Genomic DNA, 21,986 nt, shown 5'->3' on the forward strand with positions numbered 1-21,986 from the left:
ACGCTGTGGCTCTGTATACGTGATATTATATTCATAAAAACTACGCTGGTTGTATCAATTATAAAGAAGAGCATGACAAGTATCGTTATTTTGTGGAAGTTGTACGTTTTAAGAAATACAGTTTTTGAGAAGAGCTCAAGTGATTTTACTGACTTTTTTCAGCTTTTTTGCAGCTTATAATTCTATCTTCAAATTTTTTTGTTTGTCTTTTACATTTGATGAACTGTTAATAAAAACTTTGTATATCCTCCTAAGGAAGCTTATAATAAAGTGGCAACATAGGAGATATTAAACACATTGAATTAAAAAATCTAGCTTCCACGAATGGGAGTTGTTACATTGTGTTATGCTAATTACACCACGTGTGTGTAATTTTATAGAACGCGGTTAATTTAGTTTCCTGTGAGAAAAATCTTTCGACGTCTTGTAGGTGAGAGTATAAAATGGTGATGATATTTTATTTCGTGATAAAGTGACATTTGGCAGGACGACTTTCTGTTTGTTTTTATGTATTTACTAACTTTCCTCTTAGAGTTTCTTTCTGGCTTTTATTTGTTGTGGATTTTTTTATAAAAATTTATGTTTCATCGCGCACATGTCGCGACATGCTGTAATAACATCGTGTTTTATTTTCTTTCTCACATACTTGCTTATACTTTTCTGTTGGGTATATTTTTATAACCGTGGGATGTTTATTGATTTAGACAAGTATTCAGTGAAGTATGTTTTGAAAAATTCTTTGTGAATGTAATTCCTCATTCGCTTGTTATGGATGCAAGCATTTTTATCGGGCGCTACATCAGCATTAATTAATATCAAAACAAAACTGATGAATTTTGACGACGTGACGAATATCATATGCGTTTCAACGAAATCCAACATCGTCCCCAGTGCTCTCTTTTACACCGTCAGAATATCATAGGCATAGAAGAGCCCTGAGGACGTGGTTGTTGTTTGATAAGGTACAGAGATGATAAGGTCTTCCATACCCCAGTGAGTGTAAGGTGTGTTTCCACGAGGGAGGAGTGCATTGTTATGCTTTCGATATACAATTTGCAGTGGAGGAGAGTGACTTTCAATAACTTCAGGGGCGGGAAAAAAGTGGAGACAAAGTTTGGATTTTTTCTGATATATTTTTAGCGCAATTTTAAACATCCGTTTGTTTTAGAAAATGTTAGTACCAATATGAAACGGTGAACGTTTTTTATTATAAGAATACCAAAATCCTAATTAAATAGTCATTATTCTTTTTTATCTATCGTTTTCAACAATAAAATATATTGTTTTTAACATGAGATCGCAGCGTCATACTTTTGTAAAGCATATTCTTATAAAAAAACGTGCATTATTTGATTCTGGCGTGAATGTTATGAACTATCAAAATAGCACAAAACAGAGGAACGAAGAAAAATCTTATTTCAATTAATCATTTTTTTTATTTTATACAGATATCTGAAAATTCGTAGGACTTGACCCCAGGACTTTATCTCTTTCATCGCTGTCTTCTCTATATAGAAGAGGTAATGCTCTGGAACCAAGGTTGCATTCTTTTCTTTAAATTATAGTAATCACAGCATATTTGCGTCCATCTAGTTTAATGTATTGAATAGTAAAGTTTTGGAATTCCTAACATTGTTATTTTATTACTACATATAGCAAGTTTTGAAATTTTTTGTTTGAGTTCAAATATTTACCCGAGCTGCTCAGGCAGGAAATACTGACATTTTTCCACTTGAAATCTATGTTCGCATGACAGTGAAGTCTTTATGGACTTCAAAGTCGGAAAGAGGAAGCTATTAGATCTTGAAAAACTTTTCAAACAGAACAACCTTTGGATTAATCAGATTAAAAAGCGATTAAAAAACAAAACTATGAGCTACTTAATATGGTGTTGCTATAGTGATCTATCCGACATTTTTGTCTCGTCACACTCTGTTTACGTCTTTACATGGCACTAAGAAATAAGCACGGAAATCCTTATTATAAAAGGGAGTTAACAAAATGATTCTTGCGTCCTAGGTTAAAAAAATCTTTTTATGCAAAAACTCAGCCGCTTTTTGAAACATCTTCTAATCCCCCCCCCCCTCAACTAATTTTAATTGGAAAACATCCAGCAATGTTCATTTTAATTATTCACCAACCAAAGAGCTACAACTTTTCATTAAAAACAGTAGGTGAAGTCATAATGTGTAAATAGATAGTGACCTCATCGACTGGCCTAGATTTACTTCGTGTGGCTTACAGAGGGGCGGGGATTTTAAGACACTGCAACCTTTTCATAAGTGATAATGTTTATGCATTTTTTTCGTGGTGATGATGAATAACAAAGTAAAGTCTGGACTTATACAATTTTTCACTAATTGTTGTTATGTGACTTACCAAGTGTCGTTCTATTCAAATTGATTGGCTGTGAACTCCAACGTCTTCCATATTTGGGAAATAATTTTAAAGTGACATCATCCTGTCGTGTTGACAGTTTTTATGACTTGTCAATTATCTTTATTGTTCGATAATAGGCAGAAAGACATTGAAAAGACGCTTTGATATAAGAAAAAACTAAATAAAACAGAAATGTTTGTCGTGTTCTACACATCTATGTTATGTTGTTGATAAATAACAGGTTTACAAAACGAATTACTTAATGAAGAATCTGTCATCGGTCCGAGTATTTGCATAGGATTTACAGAGATTAACTACGAGTTAATTTAAATCTTTTCTCATATCATTTAGACATTAACACAAGACATGTGCTGCTAACAGAAAGAGACACGAAATTACAAATCTAAAAAGAAGTGTATTTACAATACAGACACACGATATACAACTATAAGAAGAAAATGGAGCTGATGACAAGAATGAGGCGCCAAAGTGTTTTCACATTTACGTTATTTTTATACCTATCATATGTTAGCGTGGCGAGTGGGTGCCCGTCATTGTGCAGGTGTAGCAATACCTCAGTTTATTGTCTGTACAAAGAAATGAAAACAAACGATTTGGTGCGAATCGCGCCTTATATACCCACGTATAGCACAAAACTGTTTCTTTCTGGCAATAACTTTGATGAATTTCCAATAAAAGCATTGAAGAATTTGAAAAAGTTGGAATATCTGGCGCTTAGTTTTAATAAATTAAAAAGTGTGCCTCAGAATATTTCGCATTATTTCCCTCGTTTGAAGGAATTGTATTTAACTGCGAACGAAATTCGAGATTTGAAGAGGCTGACTGGATATGAAAATTTAAGGACCCTGAATCTGGACCAAAATCTAATCGAAGAAATTCCCCCTTTTACTTTTAAAGACGTTAAAAACCTGAAGGAGTTGTTGCTGGGGCAAAACAACATAAGAAGAATTTTTGAGAATTCATTTTCTGGGTTGGAACGTTTGGAGCATTTACAGCTCAACAATAATCAGTTAGAACTGATTGATGAAACGGCGTTTCGTTCGAACAGAAGACTGACTGAAATTTATTTGCATGTAAACAAACTGGGTGAAATACAAAATGGTTTATTTAGTCACTTGAAAGAATTACAAACGCTGTATCTGTATGACAACCGCATCTCGAGGATCGGCTCAAGAGCATTCCAAGGTCTAACTGTGAAGACCATATATTTAAGCTCGAATAAGATAAAGTACGTACCAAAGCAAGCGTTTCAAAATATTACAGTTAAAAATAGGATTTACATGCACGATAACCCCTTCCAGTGTGATTGCCAACTCATTATGGTTTCCAAAACATCATTAAAAAAATTACAAAACGACAAGAAAATTATGCTCGGTGCATGCGCATCACCACACCGTTTGGTTAACAAAGGAGTATTTTCATTAAACAGTGAAACAAACAATTGTACAATCTGCGACTTAAATCCATGTGGAAACGAACTAACATGTTCCGCCGATAAAAATGATTCCGAAACATATCAGTGCATTGTACCTGTCGTAACAACTGTTTCGACGACCATTTCGTCAACTGTTTCGACAACCACTTCGTCAACTGTTACAAGAAAGATTAGCAGTACTACTAGCAGTATCGAAGTCACATTCCTCAAGGTAGCCGAACAGCGAGAGGGAGAACAAAGTAAAAATCAGAATAATAAAAAAACAAATAAAACACTTCACGTCATTACTGGCGTGTGTATCGCTGTCGGTTGTGCAATCGCCGTCTTAATCGGCTGGTTGCTATATCAACGACGCAAAAAGAAAGAGTTTGAAGTAAATAATAGAAAAAATGGACACTATGACAACGTTAAGTCTTGTCAAAATGCATTAATCGACCTAAAAAATGTCACTCCAACGAAAGAGAGCGAGACAAAAATTTTTATTAATGACGGCGGAGAATGCGTTTAACAAACAGATAACATAATTTCCAAATCTGCTCTTAAAATCCTAGAAAAACCTAATACTGTACTCCTTACAAAACCTTTCCCATTGCCTCTTTTCGATTTTTAATATTGGTGGGAACGAAGTTACAAACTGTTTTTTATCTTTCTTGTCTATGTGAGTTACTCTTTCACTGTTGTTATTATAAAATATCGGGGTGAACTGCTGGACAGTCAGCTTCAAGAAACCAATCGCCTTATGTTCCCTCCTCCTCTAAATCGTTTCGTCATTACAAAATTTAATACAATATATTCTTAATTTATATGTATTTATTTATAAAATTTTCCTATATAATGTTGACAAAGTGTAAATAACAAGTGTTTAAAAATATATTTTGGTAGATAACTGATTTCTTTTCTCTTTACTGGTGTACACATGACCCCGGTATGGGATTTTTTACCGTTTTAACAAATCCGAAATAAGCCAACTCAAGTTTCAAAGCCTATAGCTATAACTCGATATTGTATGAGCATAATGCGCTTTACCGTTTAAACAGATCCGATATGAGCAACTTATGATTCAATATCTCTGACCATAACCCGATATAACGCAGCTACTCCACAGCCTTACTTTATTGCGCATAATGCGTTCCACTAACCTTCCCCAGGACTTGTTGGTCCTGGGAACGAGATTTTTTTTCTTATTTCTGGGTTTGCCCTAGAACCTATGTGGTAGCCCAAAACAATCTGGTAGGGCATGACGTCATAAGGGATTTTTGCAGAGAAAAATTCCTGGGAACAAGGGCAATGACGTGAGTCACACTTTGAGTAGGAAGTGGATTTGATTTACTTTTATTTTCGCTTCTTTTTAGTCATTATCATCCATTTTTTTAAAATTTGATAAAGGATGTGAATTTTTGAAGAACTTTTGTTACCTTGTTAAAATGTATTTTTTAAAACAGGTGTTATCTTTTTCGACGTATTCGAATGACGACACATAAACTGAAAGTACAGTCACATAGGCATATTTTAACATTTACTTTAGATTCTCAGACATTTTTTTATCACAAGAATAATACATTCGCAAACTTTATTTTCTTCTTTCCATTCTTATGCCAATCATATGATGAGTATTTTAATAGAACAATCATCTCGGCGTGTGGGAGAATGTAGAAGCTGGCATGTTGTAGCACCACTTAATAACGTACTTTGGCTTTACGAACATTACATTCATTGTTTTCCCATATATATATATATATATATATATATATATATGTATATATATATATATATATATATATATATATATATATATATATATATATATATATATATATATATATATATATATATATATATATATATATATATATATATATATATATATATATATATATATATATATACACGTTTTTTTATAAGAAACACGTGTATGAGAAACGGAAGAGTTAAGAAATCTTAAGAAACGTTCACAGGCGCAGCTTGTTTGCACAAATGTAGCTAAAAAGCTTTTGAGAAGCTTGCGCACTGAAAACCGCAGTTTGCCCTAACTGAAACAGACAAAAATGCTCAATGTAACATTGCAAACATAATATTTAATTACTCCTTTCGAATCACATAGAAAACTTATAGTACTAACATAATAAAATAAATGGGATACCTAGAACTCTAGGTTCTTCGCTTAATTTCTTATAAAAAAATACGTGTGGACTACACGCCTTTTGTTTCATAAGAACGATTTTATAAGGACACGAGCCTAAGGTTTGGCCGAAAAATAAGAACAAAATAAGAACAGCTTGAGGCTCAAATTATTGTTTTCATAACCTGAGTCTGTGTTTGCCATTACATAAGAATAATCCAAGATGTAAATTCTCTTGCAATTCTCCCTCAAGCTTTTGATCACGTGTGGCCGTTTCTTTTTTTTCTCGATTTTTCACGAAAAAAATTTTGCAAGCTCGATTAGCAACAAGTATCTGCGCAAAAGGATTCCACAGTAGCAAGACACACGAAATGAAATATATAAGGAATGAGCGAACCCGTAGATTTATCCACGGGCCACAGACTATATTTTAGATAGGACATTAATTCCAAAATGAAGCTGAATTCTGAAGTTGAGAGATAGGAAAATGCCGATCCTAGGACAGCGATTAATAATGTTGTGCCACTCCACGTCAATTTATAGATCATCCACGTCAAATCAACGATAGATGAGTCCATAAAATCCATGTGCACTTTACCACTTTACGTTAAATAAGCGGGCATGCTCTATAATATCCGTCCAAAACCCCCTCCGGACGCGTCCCCCTGGCCCCCTCCCCGTCCCATGGGTCCCTACCCACCCTCATCTGTCGTGCCTTATAATTTATAGTGTTATGTGTGTCTATAATGTCCTCTCGCCAGTGTGGTAATACCATCTTCCAAAATTATGCGTTTATCATCATCAGCATTGAGCGCCAGTTTATTTGTTTTCACCGTGTGAACATCATGCTTAATCGATCGAAAGGTCATTTGGGTTCTGTAAATGTTCTCACCCTCAAACAGGCATCTCTTATAGTCATCGAAACCTATGGTCTCCCTCACCACACATTTCTTCACCCCCTTACATCTCTTACCCTCCCTACCACATAGCTGTTTGTATGCGTATGTCTTAGCTCTTAGGGCGATGAACTCAGTCATCACCTTACCACCCAACTCGTCCTTCATCAGCCCAATGATCTTTTTATTCAAACCTAATGGTAGAGGTCTACCATCTTCCTTATCATACCCAGATGTGTCAAATCTCGCAGACACATCATTCGCTATATCTTTGTAGAAGTCGTCTGTTTTTATGTGGTAAACGAATGAATCCGTATCCATGTAGCAAAGCTTCACATCATCACCATATTTCGGTCTCATGTAATCATGGTGGAACTCATACATAACCATCTTGGATAGATGGAGGATTGTGGGGCCGAGGTAGATCGGTTTGTTCATTTTGATCTTGATCTTGGACATCTCTATCCCCATCAGTGTTTCCGAGAAACGGATTGCACCCCTGAAGTTTGGCTTCATCACCATTTTCTCATAATTCTTTTGGTTGGTGGCCAAACGTATATCCTTCTGTCTTCGCTGATTCTCCATTGTCTTACCAAAGACAGAATTGTTCATCAGCTTGAAGAAATCCTTTTCAAAGTCATTCTTTGACTCCGTGCGCAGCTGTGTATTGAAGTCGATGTAAGGTTTCAACCATGCGCTCTGATCAAACCTCAGTACCCTATGAACCTTATCCAGAACAAGACCGTGATTCAAAGCTTGAGCAAGCGCACGGATATGAATTACATAGTTCCTCTTGTCCGAAAGACACGGTGTCAGCTTCTCGACACCATTGATAACCTTCCTCTCGGGCATGAAAGGAAGATCGTTATGTGTGTCATGAAGATTATGTGGATATCTAACATCAACCTCAAGCATGTACCCCTTTTCACCGTTTTCCACAGCCAACTCTGAAATGAGTTCGGGTGTAAACTTACCGGAATCATCCCACTCAAACCCCCCGGTGGGCATCTTCTGTATCATAGCCCATCCATACAGATTGTTAGCATCAAGATACTGTAGATAGGTTGTATCCTCTGAAGTATTATACATATCACCCATATATGGATTATTTGCCTTCGCGTGTCTGTGAACGGCCTGACAGAGACCACCCCTAATACCCATCTCCACAAACAGTAACATATCCATATCTGACAACAAATCCAGCTCAACATCTGTCTTTTTCAGGCATGCCTGCCAAGCTAATCCGGGGGCCGTGTAAAAATGAGCGGGATCTAGTTTATAGTTTCTCAAACATGTCTCTCTGAATGTCTCAAACACATCACTCAGAAGCAGAACATCCGTCTTGAGATAGATATCATGATAAACGCCCATATTTTCAACTTTCATGTCCTTCCACACCTTCTGGGCATGCGCATAATCGGCATCGCTGATACCATTCATGTTCAACTTGCTATAAAAGTCATCTTTCGAAGGAAGCCTGGTTTCATTAAACCTATCGAATGAATCAACATACTCATATGGGTATACACCCTTCCTTCTCATTATGTTGAATTGCTCATCATTGAAGAATTTTCTAAGGTTTTTACACTGATCGTCGGATAGATTGTCAGCTAAGGAACCTAATCCTCTTGACATAAATCTAAATGAATCGATGAATCTCAGCTTTATCTTTTTGTCTTTGGTCTCACCATTTTTGTCGATGTATTCACCAACCTTAACATCGGTCGAGAAAGAGATATATTTCTCTTTATTCTCTGCGATTACACCCATACCACCTTCTCCGTACTTCCTTGCAAGCTCCTTAATGAATAAATGCGCATCATATCCGCTCAGATTATGGAAGACAACCGGAATATAATTAGGCACCTTGTAACGGAGATTACATTCCATGTGTGCCGATCCACGAAACTTTCCGGTAAAATGACAGTGATCCCTAACCTTGATGTCATCACCAAATTCTCTCATGCAGATGTGGCAGTTGGTGGAATTTTCATATCCATCAAGTTCTTCATCGGTTAGATCTTGCATACCAAGTTGTGGAAACATGTTGTATAACCTTTTCGCCTCGGAAACCACATGATCCACAAAGCGCGGAACACAGTCATCACCACGGTAAAGCTTCAGAGGGTCCAAAACTTCACCATGAGCATATTTACTATAACAACAGAATCCGGTGGGGATATGTTTACCAACTTTCTCGGTGGACGATCCACACTCTATCTCTTCAGGTTTTGTAAAAGCTTCGAAATCGGCATACATAATGAATGGGGCTTTGAGCTGGTACTGACCGTGGGTGAAGGTTAAGGTGCTACCCTCTTTAGGGAGTTGAATATTAACGGCATCGTTATTCTTACAATACTCAAAGTGCTCATCCCTTTTCCGTTCGCTTGGAAAACCAGAGAGACAATTCAAGCAATAATACTCTTTATGTTCATGCTTTGAGTTGACCTTGCTCAAGACACCGCTCAGGTTCTTAACAGCGATATAATGCCTCTTATCCCCTTCACACAGTAAAAACAAAACAACCGTCTCATCCCGGTCAAGATGCTTCGACTTTCGACACATATAGACACCCTCTATGTCATCTTTTGTCAAAACATGCACGGCGATATCAGGGTTCCTTCTCTCAAACAAATCTATTTTATTTAGCGCCATTGGGAAAGATAGACCATCCCAATTGCACTTGTCTTCAAACTTCTTAAGGATTGAGATTCGTTCAGGATGATTATCAATCTTATCATGATATAAGGCAGCTAAAACGGCCCATTTGAAACAGTCCTCGTCACCCTCGTTATGTGGGTTAATCACGGAGAATTTTCCACTGAAATTCTTGGGTAGCGGTAAGTAAGAACTACCTCTGGTTAATTTTAGTTTGTGAAAGTCCACATGCATATGTAGGATCCTTTCGATTGTGAATCCGCTGGCAGGTAGAGCAGGGTGTTCAATCTGCTCAATTATCTTATTACACATACGATCAAAAACATCAGAAATGTCATCGTGAGCGTGTAGTATCTCCATATAACTATTGAAAGCTTTATCGACATATACACACGGGGCATCGGTCGAGCTGGTGTCCTCCCTTACCCACTTCATCCACAAGGTCGCCTGAGTCTTCAGCGACTTCTTTTGACCTAGCACGTCCCTCATTAGCCTCTTTACGACGTGCTCGACCTTTTCGAGAAAGACCCTGACATTCTTCTCACCGTCAGGGTTTATCTTGAACCTTTTGTAGGACCCTACAAACACTTCTTCAATAGGAGTATAAGGGTTTTCCTCCTCTTCCTCCTCTTTCACCTTTTCCTCTCCACTGCCCTTTTTATACAAACCCATGATCTTATCCTTCATGGTTTTGAAAGCTTTACTCGCTTTCTCCTTAATAGCCCTAGGTACATGATTTACCAGTCTCTCCATTCATTCAACTTGCTTTTCACAATAGGTCTGGTTTTAATCATTTCTTGCAGCTCAAACAAATCCATGTCTTGTTGGCTAGTACCGGACCTCGAGGGTCTCGGTGCCGGTACCGGTCTTGGCACTGATACGGGTCTAGTGGGTCTCGGTGGTGGTACCGGTCTGGTGGGTCTCGGCATGGGTACCGGTCTAACCAGTGCTGAAACGGTAGTTGGTCTCAATAATTCGATAATCTCGGCCTTTCTGAGCTTTGCGTAGCCACGTAGGCCGCGTTCTCTAGCGAGAGCTCTTAATTCGGAAACTGTATTTCTCGAAGTCATATCGGGTTGTGATATACTATATGTGGACCTTTAATATGGTTTTATATAATCGTGAAACCAAAAAAAAAAGATTAATTTGTTACTCGCGTGAGTAACAAAAAATCTGACACCAAACAAATCAATTATATTGTTTAATGACAAGATCGATGGATGCGCGACATATGGGGCATTTATCCCCCTCATTCTCCAATTTATATGCACATGATAGACAGCAGCAAAAATGCCCTGTTCTACCATGAACAATGGTTGCGGTCTTTTGTTTAGAAAGACAAATGATACATCTATCATCTTCATCAATGTCATCGTCAGCGTCGTCCTCATCCTCATCAATATTTTGAAAATATCCCCGTACGCAAAATCGGCACCAACATTTGGGATAAGGGCCATAATCATAATCGGGATCTTCAAAATAATTATAATAATGGCCCTTATATGATAAGTATTTTAGCAATGGGGTTATTAATCTGATGTTCACATCCTGTTTATAATCAATGGATCCGTACCGAGTCTCACCATAACCCTCGGTATGATTACGGCTATAACCCATATCTTCAAACCATTGTTGGCTATAAAACCCACCCAATTTATGCCTATTCACATGTCTATTTGCAACAATAGGTACATATCCAGGAAGTACTTCGAACTGTGGTTCATTAGGAGCGTCAACAGATGTTGATACAATATACCGTGTCAAATGGTTTATAATCCGTCGATCCTCATCACCCAAGTCATTCTTCAGTACACTTTCACTTATTTCGAGGTGTTTGGCTATACCTCTTATGTTGTCGGGGACCAGTTCATTATTTATGATCTGGGTTTCGTATTCAACTTTTCTTACCCAATCACTTGGATATCCGGGTTCCGAGATATCTTCGCTTGGATATCCGGGCCCCGAGATATTTTCATCGTAGAAAAATCTTCGGAATAATATCCAGTGTATTTCGAGAGGTGGGGAGGGTTCGTTATCAACTGTCGATGTCATGCTTGGCTATGATATACGATTGTGCAATCTTTAACCCAATTTTTAAAAATCGTGCTGAAGGGTTGTGAGTGTCCTAGTTTGTGGTTGCCCCACCATGCTAAAATTGTAGTAAAACACGCTAAAACACACATACATCGATAGACCATGGGTACCCACCAACATTTGTTACTCGTCTGAGTAACAAAAAAAAGGGTTGTTCAATCACTTGGATCTTTTGTCGTTATAACGTTTTTGAGATTTTAGATATGCCTCCCTGTTTTTCGACCTCCACCTTGAACAGTATCCATACCATTCCCGTTTGGTATCCAGATCTATGGTGTAGGATGGGTCGAGATCATTCTTCTCAATCACCTCAACCAGTTTAGCCTTTTTCATCCCGGTGATATACTTCACCCCACGGGATTTAGCAACCTCTCGCAACTCTCTCAGTTTCATCAATTTGTAGTCGGGTACACCACCATCGGTGGTATCACAATGTAGATCAGTTTGAGTAGCCACGTCAGACATCTTTATATATATATATATATAATCAGTAAAAATACATTAAAGCACTTTTATCGTACTACATCATAACAAAAAGGAGATAAATAAAGGTGTGCATAAATAAAACAGGTCAAACTCTAAACTTCAAGAGACTTACTATCAACCTCAAAATTTATGGAAAGGACAAAAGGCTGTTCAGAATTTAAGAGGATTAGGTTTCAAGCCAAAGGAGATTAAGAAGTGGCTATCAAAACAAGCATTTTGGCAAGTACATTTACCCGCTCCAAAACATGTTGAAAGACCACATTATGAAGTTATCACCCCTAATGATTTACATCAATTCGATTTATTGTACATGCCCGGTGACATACTGTATGGTAATTAATATAAGTACATTTTGTCGGGAATCGATGCTGCTTCCAGATACAAAGTAGCCCGACCTTTGAGGACTAAGAAAGCCAAAGAGGTTGCCGCTATGATTGAAGACATCTACAAGGCAGGACCATTAACTTATCCGAAAACTTTCCAATGTGATAACGGTTCAGAATTCAAAGCAGATGTGACAAAGCTGTTGGAGAAGCATAAGGTTGAAATTAAAAGGGCGACTACAAAATATAAGCATACGCACACAGCTTTTGTTGAGGCGTTGAACAAGATACTTGCGGAAAATTTATTCAAAATACAAGATGCTCAAGAACTGAATGATTCGGAAAAGGTATCATCTACATGGGTTAAGCATCTGTATAAACTGATTGATAGGCTAAACGATACAAAGACGCAGATGATTGGTATGAAACCAAAAGATGCTATTATAATGAAAGAGGTGCCTCTTGCTAAACGAGAGAATTATCCACCTGAAGTAGAATTACCTAAAGATGGCCTGTATAGATATCTACTACAACCTGGTGAAGAGCATGATGATGGGCGGAGACGGGCAACCGATAGAATATGGTCGAAAAACACATATAGATTGCGTGAGGTAATAGCGCAACCCGGTAACCGTGTAATGTACTATGTTCAAGACGGACCCGGACGGGCTTTTGTAAAAGAGGAATTGATGTTAATACCTGAAGATACAGAATTACCTCCTGATTATGTGCAAGGTTGGTGAAAAAAGGGGGACGATACATAAAAAGTATCTTTACCTGTATCTGGTAAAGATGATGCCGGGGATCACACAGGGCGGTCGGCAGATAGGGCCGCTATGGCTCGGGACGATTGCGCCACATAATGTCACAAACCGCCTTACTTTCAAATATTAATTTTTCAAATAGCACACGAAATATGCGAGCGGCGTACATGCACACATCACTAACCTTGTTCCTGATTTACCGTCTTTCTGAGGCTTTGAACCTCGGCCATTAGACTTTTTTCAAACTGGTTGCGCGTTTCGCTCTCCATCTTTCTGTCGGTTTTCGTAATTTTGTCCAGAGCTTCATAGTATATACCGCACAGGGTTTGAAATTCAATGTGACTAATGTCATCATTATTCAGCGCCCGTGAGAAGGAGTTTTCAAACACGGCGATGGCAGACGTCGCAACATCATATAATTTCATGACTTTGTCCAGTTTGCTCTGATATCTTTTAATCAAGGCCGTGATAGAACCTGTGAAAATGGATCCCGACAGTGCTACGGCACCCAATCCGACAGAAACGGGTATCCCAATGAGTGTAGCACCTGTTACCACCGAACCTATGCCGGAAGTGATGGTTAGGGCCGTGGCGCCGGCATTTAGAATCACAAGTCTGTGTAATTTCTTGTTGTATTTCTCATACTTTGTGTTGAATTTGTTTTTTAATTTTATCAACTCCTCAAGTTGAGAGTTCACGGTATTTGTGTTAAACTTGTCTTGCTCGCTCGAATACTCAGGAGCCGTGGGTAGCTTCGGATAAATCTCTGCCATTGGTTACTACAAAGAAAAAAAACTTTACTCTAAATAACCTATATCTAGTTTATCCAGATCCTTGAGAGTTCTGTGATATGTATCACACAAACTTTCAAAATCGGCTCTACTGATGTACAGGCTGTTTGGTAGCGTTTTATCGAACACATCGATGGCATTTTGTACAACGCGATATGAGGCTCTGACTTTGTTAAGTTTCTCCCGATATATCTTAACATATTCGATGGTAATCGCACATGAAGCAGAGATTAATAGACACATACCCGAACCCCAAACTGCGCGGCCTTTTCTAATAATGGCCGCTGCGGTCGCTATCGAGCTGGTAACGGCCACGATTCCGGACATACCCTCCATAAGCATCAATATAATCAGAGATCCGCCGTATTTGTCTATCCTGTCATAGAACTTATGTCGTAATTTCACCAGCTCCTCAAGTTGGGAATTGGATATATCTGTTTTAAACATTTCTCCGGGACTAGTATGCTCGGCCATTTCTATTATCTTAAGAAAAAACTATCCTCTAAATAATAAAATAATGGCGGACATTGATATTGATCCGTTTGGTGAACATGGTCAAACCGACGAGGGTGCCGATGAAACCACGCCCCTGGTACCGAAGGAACGCACACGGGTACAGATACACACACCCGATGAAAAGGAGACATCATTCGGTGGAGGCTCCTCTCAACGCGCTAGAGTTACTAGTGAACGGGTTAAATCACTCTATGAGGTGCTACTAACTAAATATCCAAACGAGGACCCGAGTGTGATACATACCGATCTGTTTGAGATTCGTGGTGGTGAATTATACTACAAGGGTGATAACAGACCGCTGACACATGGTGGATCTCTAAGGTCTACCGGTACCATTGCAGATCTACTGGGCAAGAAAAGGCTGCGCAGTTTGGGGTTCGATATACCGAAAGGTAGTATAACCCCCCGACAGGCCGCCGGACTAAACAAAATAGAAGAGAGACTACCGTCACCTGATAAAATAGAAACGGCGACCGATATAGAATTAGAAACAATATCTGGAGATGTGGTGAACAGTGTGGAGGACCTGGTATCGCTGGTCGATGATGGTACACTGAGAGGTGAATATCCCGCGGGTGATATTCGTGGATTGGATAGTTCCGTACAAAAAATTCGGGGGAGTCTCCAACTCGCGACCGCTAAAAAGGTAGATATCGAACACAACATCAAGAAGGAAGAAATGAAGTTGAAGGAGTTGGAACATCCGTCGTACACAGATGAACAGAGGGAGAAGGTGGCCAAGGAGTTGGAAAAGCTAAACGATATGTTGGAGGCTAACCAGGATGGTATCAATATCCTCAAGGGTAAACTTAACAGTCAAATAAAAAGCATCAAGGAGACAATCGCCAAGGTACTTAGCAAAGATACAACATTGGGTGAAAAGATACGAACTCTATTCCGTGAGCAGGGTATCACCATCGTCAGTGTACTAACGGCATTTGGTATGGTTATCGGCCTTTTGGTTAAAACTTTGACACCCGGAGGTGGGGGGTCATCCACCGGTAATACAAAAAATCATGAAAAAACTGAGGGTGGTGCGAGGGAATGGATAAAGAACAAGCTGAGTGCGCTAGGATCTCTCCTGGGTAGATTAGCCAGTGCCGCAGCCGCACCACTACCTGGTATAATTGGATCCATCGTATCGTGGATCCTCAATAGAGCAAAGGAGGCCGTTGGTTGGTTGAGTCAAAACCTTTGGGCTTTGATAGTTGGAATCGGAGGTCTGATATACACCTACATGGTTACAAAGCGTTAGTGGAATCTGGAATATATGTTACATGTGTCATGTAACATAGTAGTAGTAGTAGTAGTAGTACCACGCGTACTATTTTTCGAAATACCACACAGCGCCCCCGACACCGATCATGCTTAGTGCGATAAATGCCAATTCCCGTTCATGTTGGCCATTGCTGGGTGTATAAAAGTCGCTCAATACAGGTTCGCGTGGAATATCCGTGAGAGTTGACCCTCCAAACACTTTTCTATATTCACGCATCGCATCATCCAGCTCTGTGAATTTCCCCTCAGCCTTCTTCTCAAGTCTGAGCTGCTTATTGATAAAGTCCACCCTCTCTTGTCTTTTACGTTGCCATATAACCTGAGCCTTTTGCAGCTGTTCTATGGCCAGATCATGCCGCTTCCGTTCCTTATCTATCCTATCCTTGGATAAACTTGAAAAGAGGTAGCTTGATCCGGTGAAAGCCAAAGCGTTCGCGAAGGCACCTCCCAACATCATTGCAATTGAAGCCATGTTTCATATACTACTACAGTATATTTTAGTGGCGTTATTTTAATACGATAGCTTCGGAGTCTATGACATCCGTATCCACCTCCGTGTATTCCACCTTGGGTAAAATACTCTCAACTTTCTTACGTCGATATAAAACCCAGACCAACCATTCCAGTATTCGCAACATTATATATTTATAGTTTCAGGTATAATTTTTTGCTTAACTAGATATTCTCTTGTCATCTCACTTGCGGCGACTATGGCTACAAGCTTTCCGGTATCTTCCAGGTCAAACTTCTGAATTGAGGGTGGTGTCATTTTTAATACATTTTTCCCGAGAATTGAATAGCCCACAGCGAAAACGCATACGACCGATGCTTTATAAATATCGTTGACTATACTTTCCTTATCCATGTCTTATATTTACTTCAAGATTATAGTATCGTGATATTATCCCTTTATTCCATTTCAAGCTTACTTATTCTCATAGTTTTTTTATTACCTGAGTTAATTGGTGGGGTACCCTTCACCTTAATATTTTTGTCCTTATTTTTATAGACGAAAAAAGCACCAATTAAGACAAGTACTATCACCCCACCACCACCCATTATTGTGTAGTTCACCCCACCGTGTTTAGGGCCATCTGTCACAGAATCCTCAATGACAATATCCTTAGGATCCTCCAACTGTGTCTGAGGTGCTGAGTGTATCTGAGGTGCCGACTGTACCTCCGTCTGTGCCATGAGCAATCTTTTATATTCTTCCCTAGTTTTACGATTGAATTCAGCCAGCCTCTTACCAGCCTCAACCTTTTTAGGGTTCTTCGTTGTCACCTGAACTGGAGTATCCGACATCTTTAGTATCCGTATCGATATTGTTTAAATTTTTTCCCGCGATATAATGCCTACCTGTTATTAAACCTACACTGATTGGTGATAGTAGTGATCCGAACTTATAATATAGATCACATGTGAACCTTTGGAGTGCCGAGTTTAGGAATGGATCATTCTCCAGGTCATCACTCAGAGCTTTTTGATTTTTTATACCGAGAGCTGTACAGGCACCCAGGGAGTACATGTGGATTATTGACTGTCCCAAAGACTTTACCATTTGACCAGACAGTTTAGCCTCGTATATGGTGAACAGTTTATCCACCTCATCATTCTTGAGCTTTTGAATTTGCTCCTCCGTATACATCTTACCCAGATATAGCTTGCTATTTCCCGTCAGCACACACTCGAGCAATTTCTGTCTCTTCCCATCATCTTGGTCCTCGATAAAAATTAGGTTGTCAATTGCGGTCTCAGCCATTTTAAATAGCGATAGGTATTTTTTAATACAAAAAAGACAGAAACTAACCAATACCAGCAATAGCACTACAGATATCACCAGTAATATGAAATTTATATATTCTATCATTATAGGATAGTACTGTAGTTTTCCTATAGATTTGTTACAAGGGTCTTGTAACAAAAAACTTCCAATCTAGCAAATCACGTGGGTTCTTGGATGTTCCATCCTCATGACTAAATGTGTATATTTGCCATCTTTTAGCCTTTCCTTAACCTTCTGTATCTCTGATGATTCAATAACATCATTCTCCTCGTGTATAGTTGCGAGATCATGTCTGTCCTTTGGATACCACACATATAACATTTTTGCCTGCCTTCGTAAGTTCTTCGGTATCGCGGTGTATGATTGTGTGAGTAGCCACATGGTGTGGTTTCGATGCCGACCGCTGATGGCCAGCTCCAGCAATGGTTGCCTCTTTTTGTCCAGTTTCTCATCCGCGATGATATCGTCGATCAGGAGTAATGTTTTGTATCCTGCGAATAAATCCGTCATCTTTTGGATCCATTCATACAACAAGCCCATGGGCTCAATTAGAATAAAATATCTATCACTCCAGAACCATTTTCGACACATATATGTCTTGTTCCATCTTAATGTTGGACATATAATCACAATGAAATCGAAGTGATCAAAGTATTCACTCTCTAGTAGCGTTACTACGCGTTTGGATTTTCCGCAGCCGGTTGGACCGACGAATAGTGCCGTGTGAGGATCTTTCATGTAGTCCATCTTAATATAGTACATCCATAATTTCACCGTTTTGAATATTTAATTGAGCATCCATTATTAGATATATGTAAGCGTTTAAGGATCCCGCTGCCTCGGCCGTCTTTTCAACTTGCAGTGTGATGCCCTCGCTCGCATTTTCAATCCGTCGGCCGGTCCCGTGCAGTGAGTTTTCATCTATGGTTCTGAAATCCAACCATAGAGCATATTTCGTGGTTAGGTAGTCCGCGACCTTCACATCATGTAATTGCAAATGTTTTTGTATTTCACCTGCATTACCATCCCTTTGCTTACCCTCCGCAAAATACTTGCAAATTTCACCATAATGCTCAAACGGTTGCATCCCCTGAGCGAAAAGTTGGTTGGGCTTACCCTCAACTATGGCGGATACCTTTTTGATCTTAGGATTGTAGAACCTACCTGTATCTCGTTTGTAAGCTTTCTCTTCCTCAAACAGAACCAATATACCCTTCAGGGACTTGCATGGTGTATTGAATGACCAATTCCACGTTGTGTCCGACTTATCCACCCTAATTTGTCTATGTCTCAAGAATCTGTCATAGAGCACGGCCATGTTTTCGTATTCATTTGAGATGAATCTGGCGAGTGTGGGTTGTGTCACAATCTCATATTCGAGAGATATGTTGGAGATTTTGTATTTAGCATCCGGTGCCGGTGCCGAGGCCGAACCGGAAGGTTTGGTTGGAGTTGATAGTACTACCCTGTCATAATTGTTGAATGTTATCTCATAACACAGCCTATTACCTAATCCGGCCTGATAATAAGGAATCGTGCTATCCAACATTTCAAAATCTAGTGGTATGGTGAACTTGTTTTTGTATGCATCATAGATTGCTTTGTCCGCTACCTCCGATGCGTCTTTATCCGCGGCTCCAACTCTCAGTTTCATACAGTTTTCTGTACACCCTTCATCAAAGATGATACCTTGTCTTATTGCATTTCTTTTTTCAGACTTGGTTAACCATAAATCTCTGTAGCACCCGAAAAGATCAAAGTCATCAATGCTCAGAATCTCGGTACCCTCGAACTTGATAGCTAGCTTTTTAACAATTGCCCTCCCTATGTTAGAGACCAATGTTCTCTTCGTGTCAGCTTTTGACTCGAGATCAATGTCGAAACTTATTTTCGAAGTACCCGGAACAATGACATCATCGTTACCTAAATTAGGGAACCTAATCAGGAGTAACTGGTTCTGATCAATCTCACTTGGGTTGTGAGTGACAATTACTTTTTGATGCGTTCCTTTTACGCCATGTGCGGTTCTAAGTGAACGCTCTGGGTTTAACTTTTTCCCGTATTCCATGCTATTCCATATTACTTTTATTTTATTTTACTTTAATTCGGTTAATGCTACGGTATCATCTGTCCGCCGTATCTCTTATGTGTAGGGTAACTGTTTTCTTCATACCACCCCATAACACCTTACCATCCTGACCTGTGACTCTCATGGTAAGTGATTGAAGTAAACCTTTCTTTAGTTTCTTATATTGCGGATTTTTCGGTTCAATATATGTAAAATCACCACCATACTCGGATATATGATATGTCATCAGGTTGTTGCTATATTCACCATCATTAAGATTTAATGAATTATCCAATTCATTAAGATTAAAATGTAGTTCCGTTATACCCCCTAGATTGAATATTTTACTCAACTTAGAGTTTCTAGCTAGTTGTGTTGATTTTACATCACCTCTCACGATTGAATTCAACTCCCTCCCCGTGTAGTGCTGACCCTGTGGTAACCTAACCGTGGTAACTCCATCAGCCAAGGGTATATCTATTAGAGCTGCAACCACATATGTGACATTGTCTGAAAACTTCTCCACGATCGCAACCTCCTTTGTACCATGTGAGTTGTCTATCGGTTGATACAAATAGATTTTCTTCTCGCTATTTACGTCCTTTATTGTGATATACATTATTATATTAGAGATTGTGAATATATTTAAATCAAAGAATGGATGACATTTTCAGATATAACTCGAATGCGACATATAAACCAAATGTAGGGCGGGATCTTCAAATATTGAGCGCTAGGGATCTGTACAAACAGGCTATTATTGTGTCTGAAAGTGGCTCTTTCCCCGCTTCCTTTCCTAATATTTTTACCAATTATGAACTTAGTCAGAACGCGCAACGTATGAGAATTTGGAATGAGCAACCTTTTAGATTATGGCAAACCCAGCTAAATTTCGCCACTTGGTGCGCTTCAAGTGCCTGTGGGGTAAGTTCCGAACACCTTAAGGATGGTAGATCTATGGTCAGGTCGATATATCGTTTTCATGTGTATTATCACATTAGACGAAACATTAAGCGCCTGCAGACACCTCTACCCTTTGAGAATAGTTTTAATCAATATGATAATCCCTATTCAAATGAGGAATTTCTAAAAATCTGTGACGAGTATGATGTTGATTCCAACCCCATGAAATACAGAGGTCAGTACTTTTTCAGTTCATATCAAAAAAGACGTAAAGATTATCCAACTCCCGGGTTGAGTTATTTCACCAACGACTCCATGACGCGGTGGATTGTGGAAAAATCCGATGGATTTACAAAAACGGGCCTTGTTAAGATCTCTAGCAGTGTTAGGGCCTATGCCTATCTAATTCTTAGTTCTCAGGCATCAGCACGCTCCTCCATCCTTGGTAATGATTCAAGTGCTCTGACCGCCCAAAGAGTTTTTATGAATAACCTTGAAGACATTGTTAACCGTAGGGTTGATATTCAGGAGGACATTAAACGTTATCAGGATACTCTAAACTACGCTTCAAGTAAGGTTGATTATTCGGTTGGACAAGGTATTTATATGTTACCTAGTGACATGAATCTCAGAATTAAGACTGGTGTGGTGGGTTACAACAACAAGATTTTGATATCAGGTGAAGATCTGACCATTGGTATCAATCGAAAGGTCAATGTTACCGAAAAAACAACCGAATCACATAAAAGGATAACTAAAAAGAAGCAGGTAACACCCGATCATCCTGATATCCATCCTGATCATCCTGATAAACACATTACCGTACACCACGTGGATACTACAGATAAACAAATTACTGCACCTTACCACAAAGATACTCCTCCTACACACGAAGATGAGAAGATCGCTCTTGTGATTGTTATGACAACAGGTTATTTCATATGGTATTTGTTTAGATAAAGAATGACGTCAATTAAATGTCAATCAAACCAGAATAACAATAGAGAAACAATGCATTCCTTACATACCAAATATCCTTAGCAACGGCTACTTTCGTTTTGACTTTTTTCTTATGTAAACAACTTTCTGGTATGTAAAATCCTATTGTTATAAGCGTTTGATTGACAGATGGTAGATAACAAAAAACTGCTTTCCGATAGAATCTATAAAGTGGTATAAAGAGATGTAATCGTGAATATAAACACAATGGCTTTTCCAACAGTTGAAGAATTTGAACAAAACATAGAACAAGTTACTCCGATCATAAAGTGGAGAGAGCTGCCTAAAAACGATATTTACCTTGTTAAATATGTGAAAGAGATGGAAATATCAAGACCTGGTGCTCTTTCTGAAAAATCTATGTATGCGGAGGTTCAAGATAGAATTGGAAATAAATATAAGACATGGTTGCCCGCAAGACTTTGTGATGAATTGAAGGATTATGGTTGGAAGGGTGATGCCTTTGTCAG

The 21,986-nt window shown here is 38.9% G+C and overlaps 1 protein-coding gene across 1 annotated transcript; it reads left to right on the forward strand.

Moving 5' to 3' along the window:
• The first annotated feature begins 367 nt into the window (after positions 1-367).
• On the forward strand, positions 368-4,725 carry LOC130656725 (slit homolog 1 protein-like). The gene is made up of 2 exons (XM_057459639.1): positions 368-430; positions 2,731-4,725. The coding sequence occupies exon 2, from the start codon at positions 2,838-2,840 to the stop codon at positions 4,341-4,343; it is 1,506 nt and encodes a 501-aa protein (XP_057315622.1). The 5' UTR covers positions 368-430; positions 2,731-2,837; the 3' UTR covers positions 4,344-4,725.
• Positions 4,726-21,986: the final 17,261 nt, after the last annotated feature.

This window comes from Hydractinia symbiolongicarpus, chromosome 9 (genome assembly GCF_029227915.1).
Source record: "Hydractinia symbiolongicarpus strain clone_291-10 chromosome 9, HSymV2.1, whole genome shotgun sequence".
Classification (NCBI taxonomy): Eukaryota; Metazoa; Cnidaria; class Hydrozoa; order Anthoathecata; family Hydractiniidae; genus Hydractinia; species Hydractinia symbiolongicarpus.

Excerpts from the sequence above, each read along its gene's own strand:
- LOC130656725 (XM_057459639.1), top strand. The coding sequence starts at position 2,838 with ATGGAGCTGATGACAAGAATGAGGCGCCAAAGTGTTTTCACATTTACG.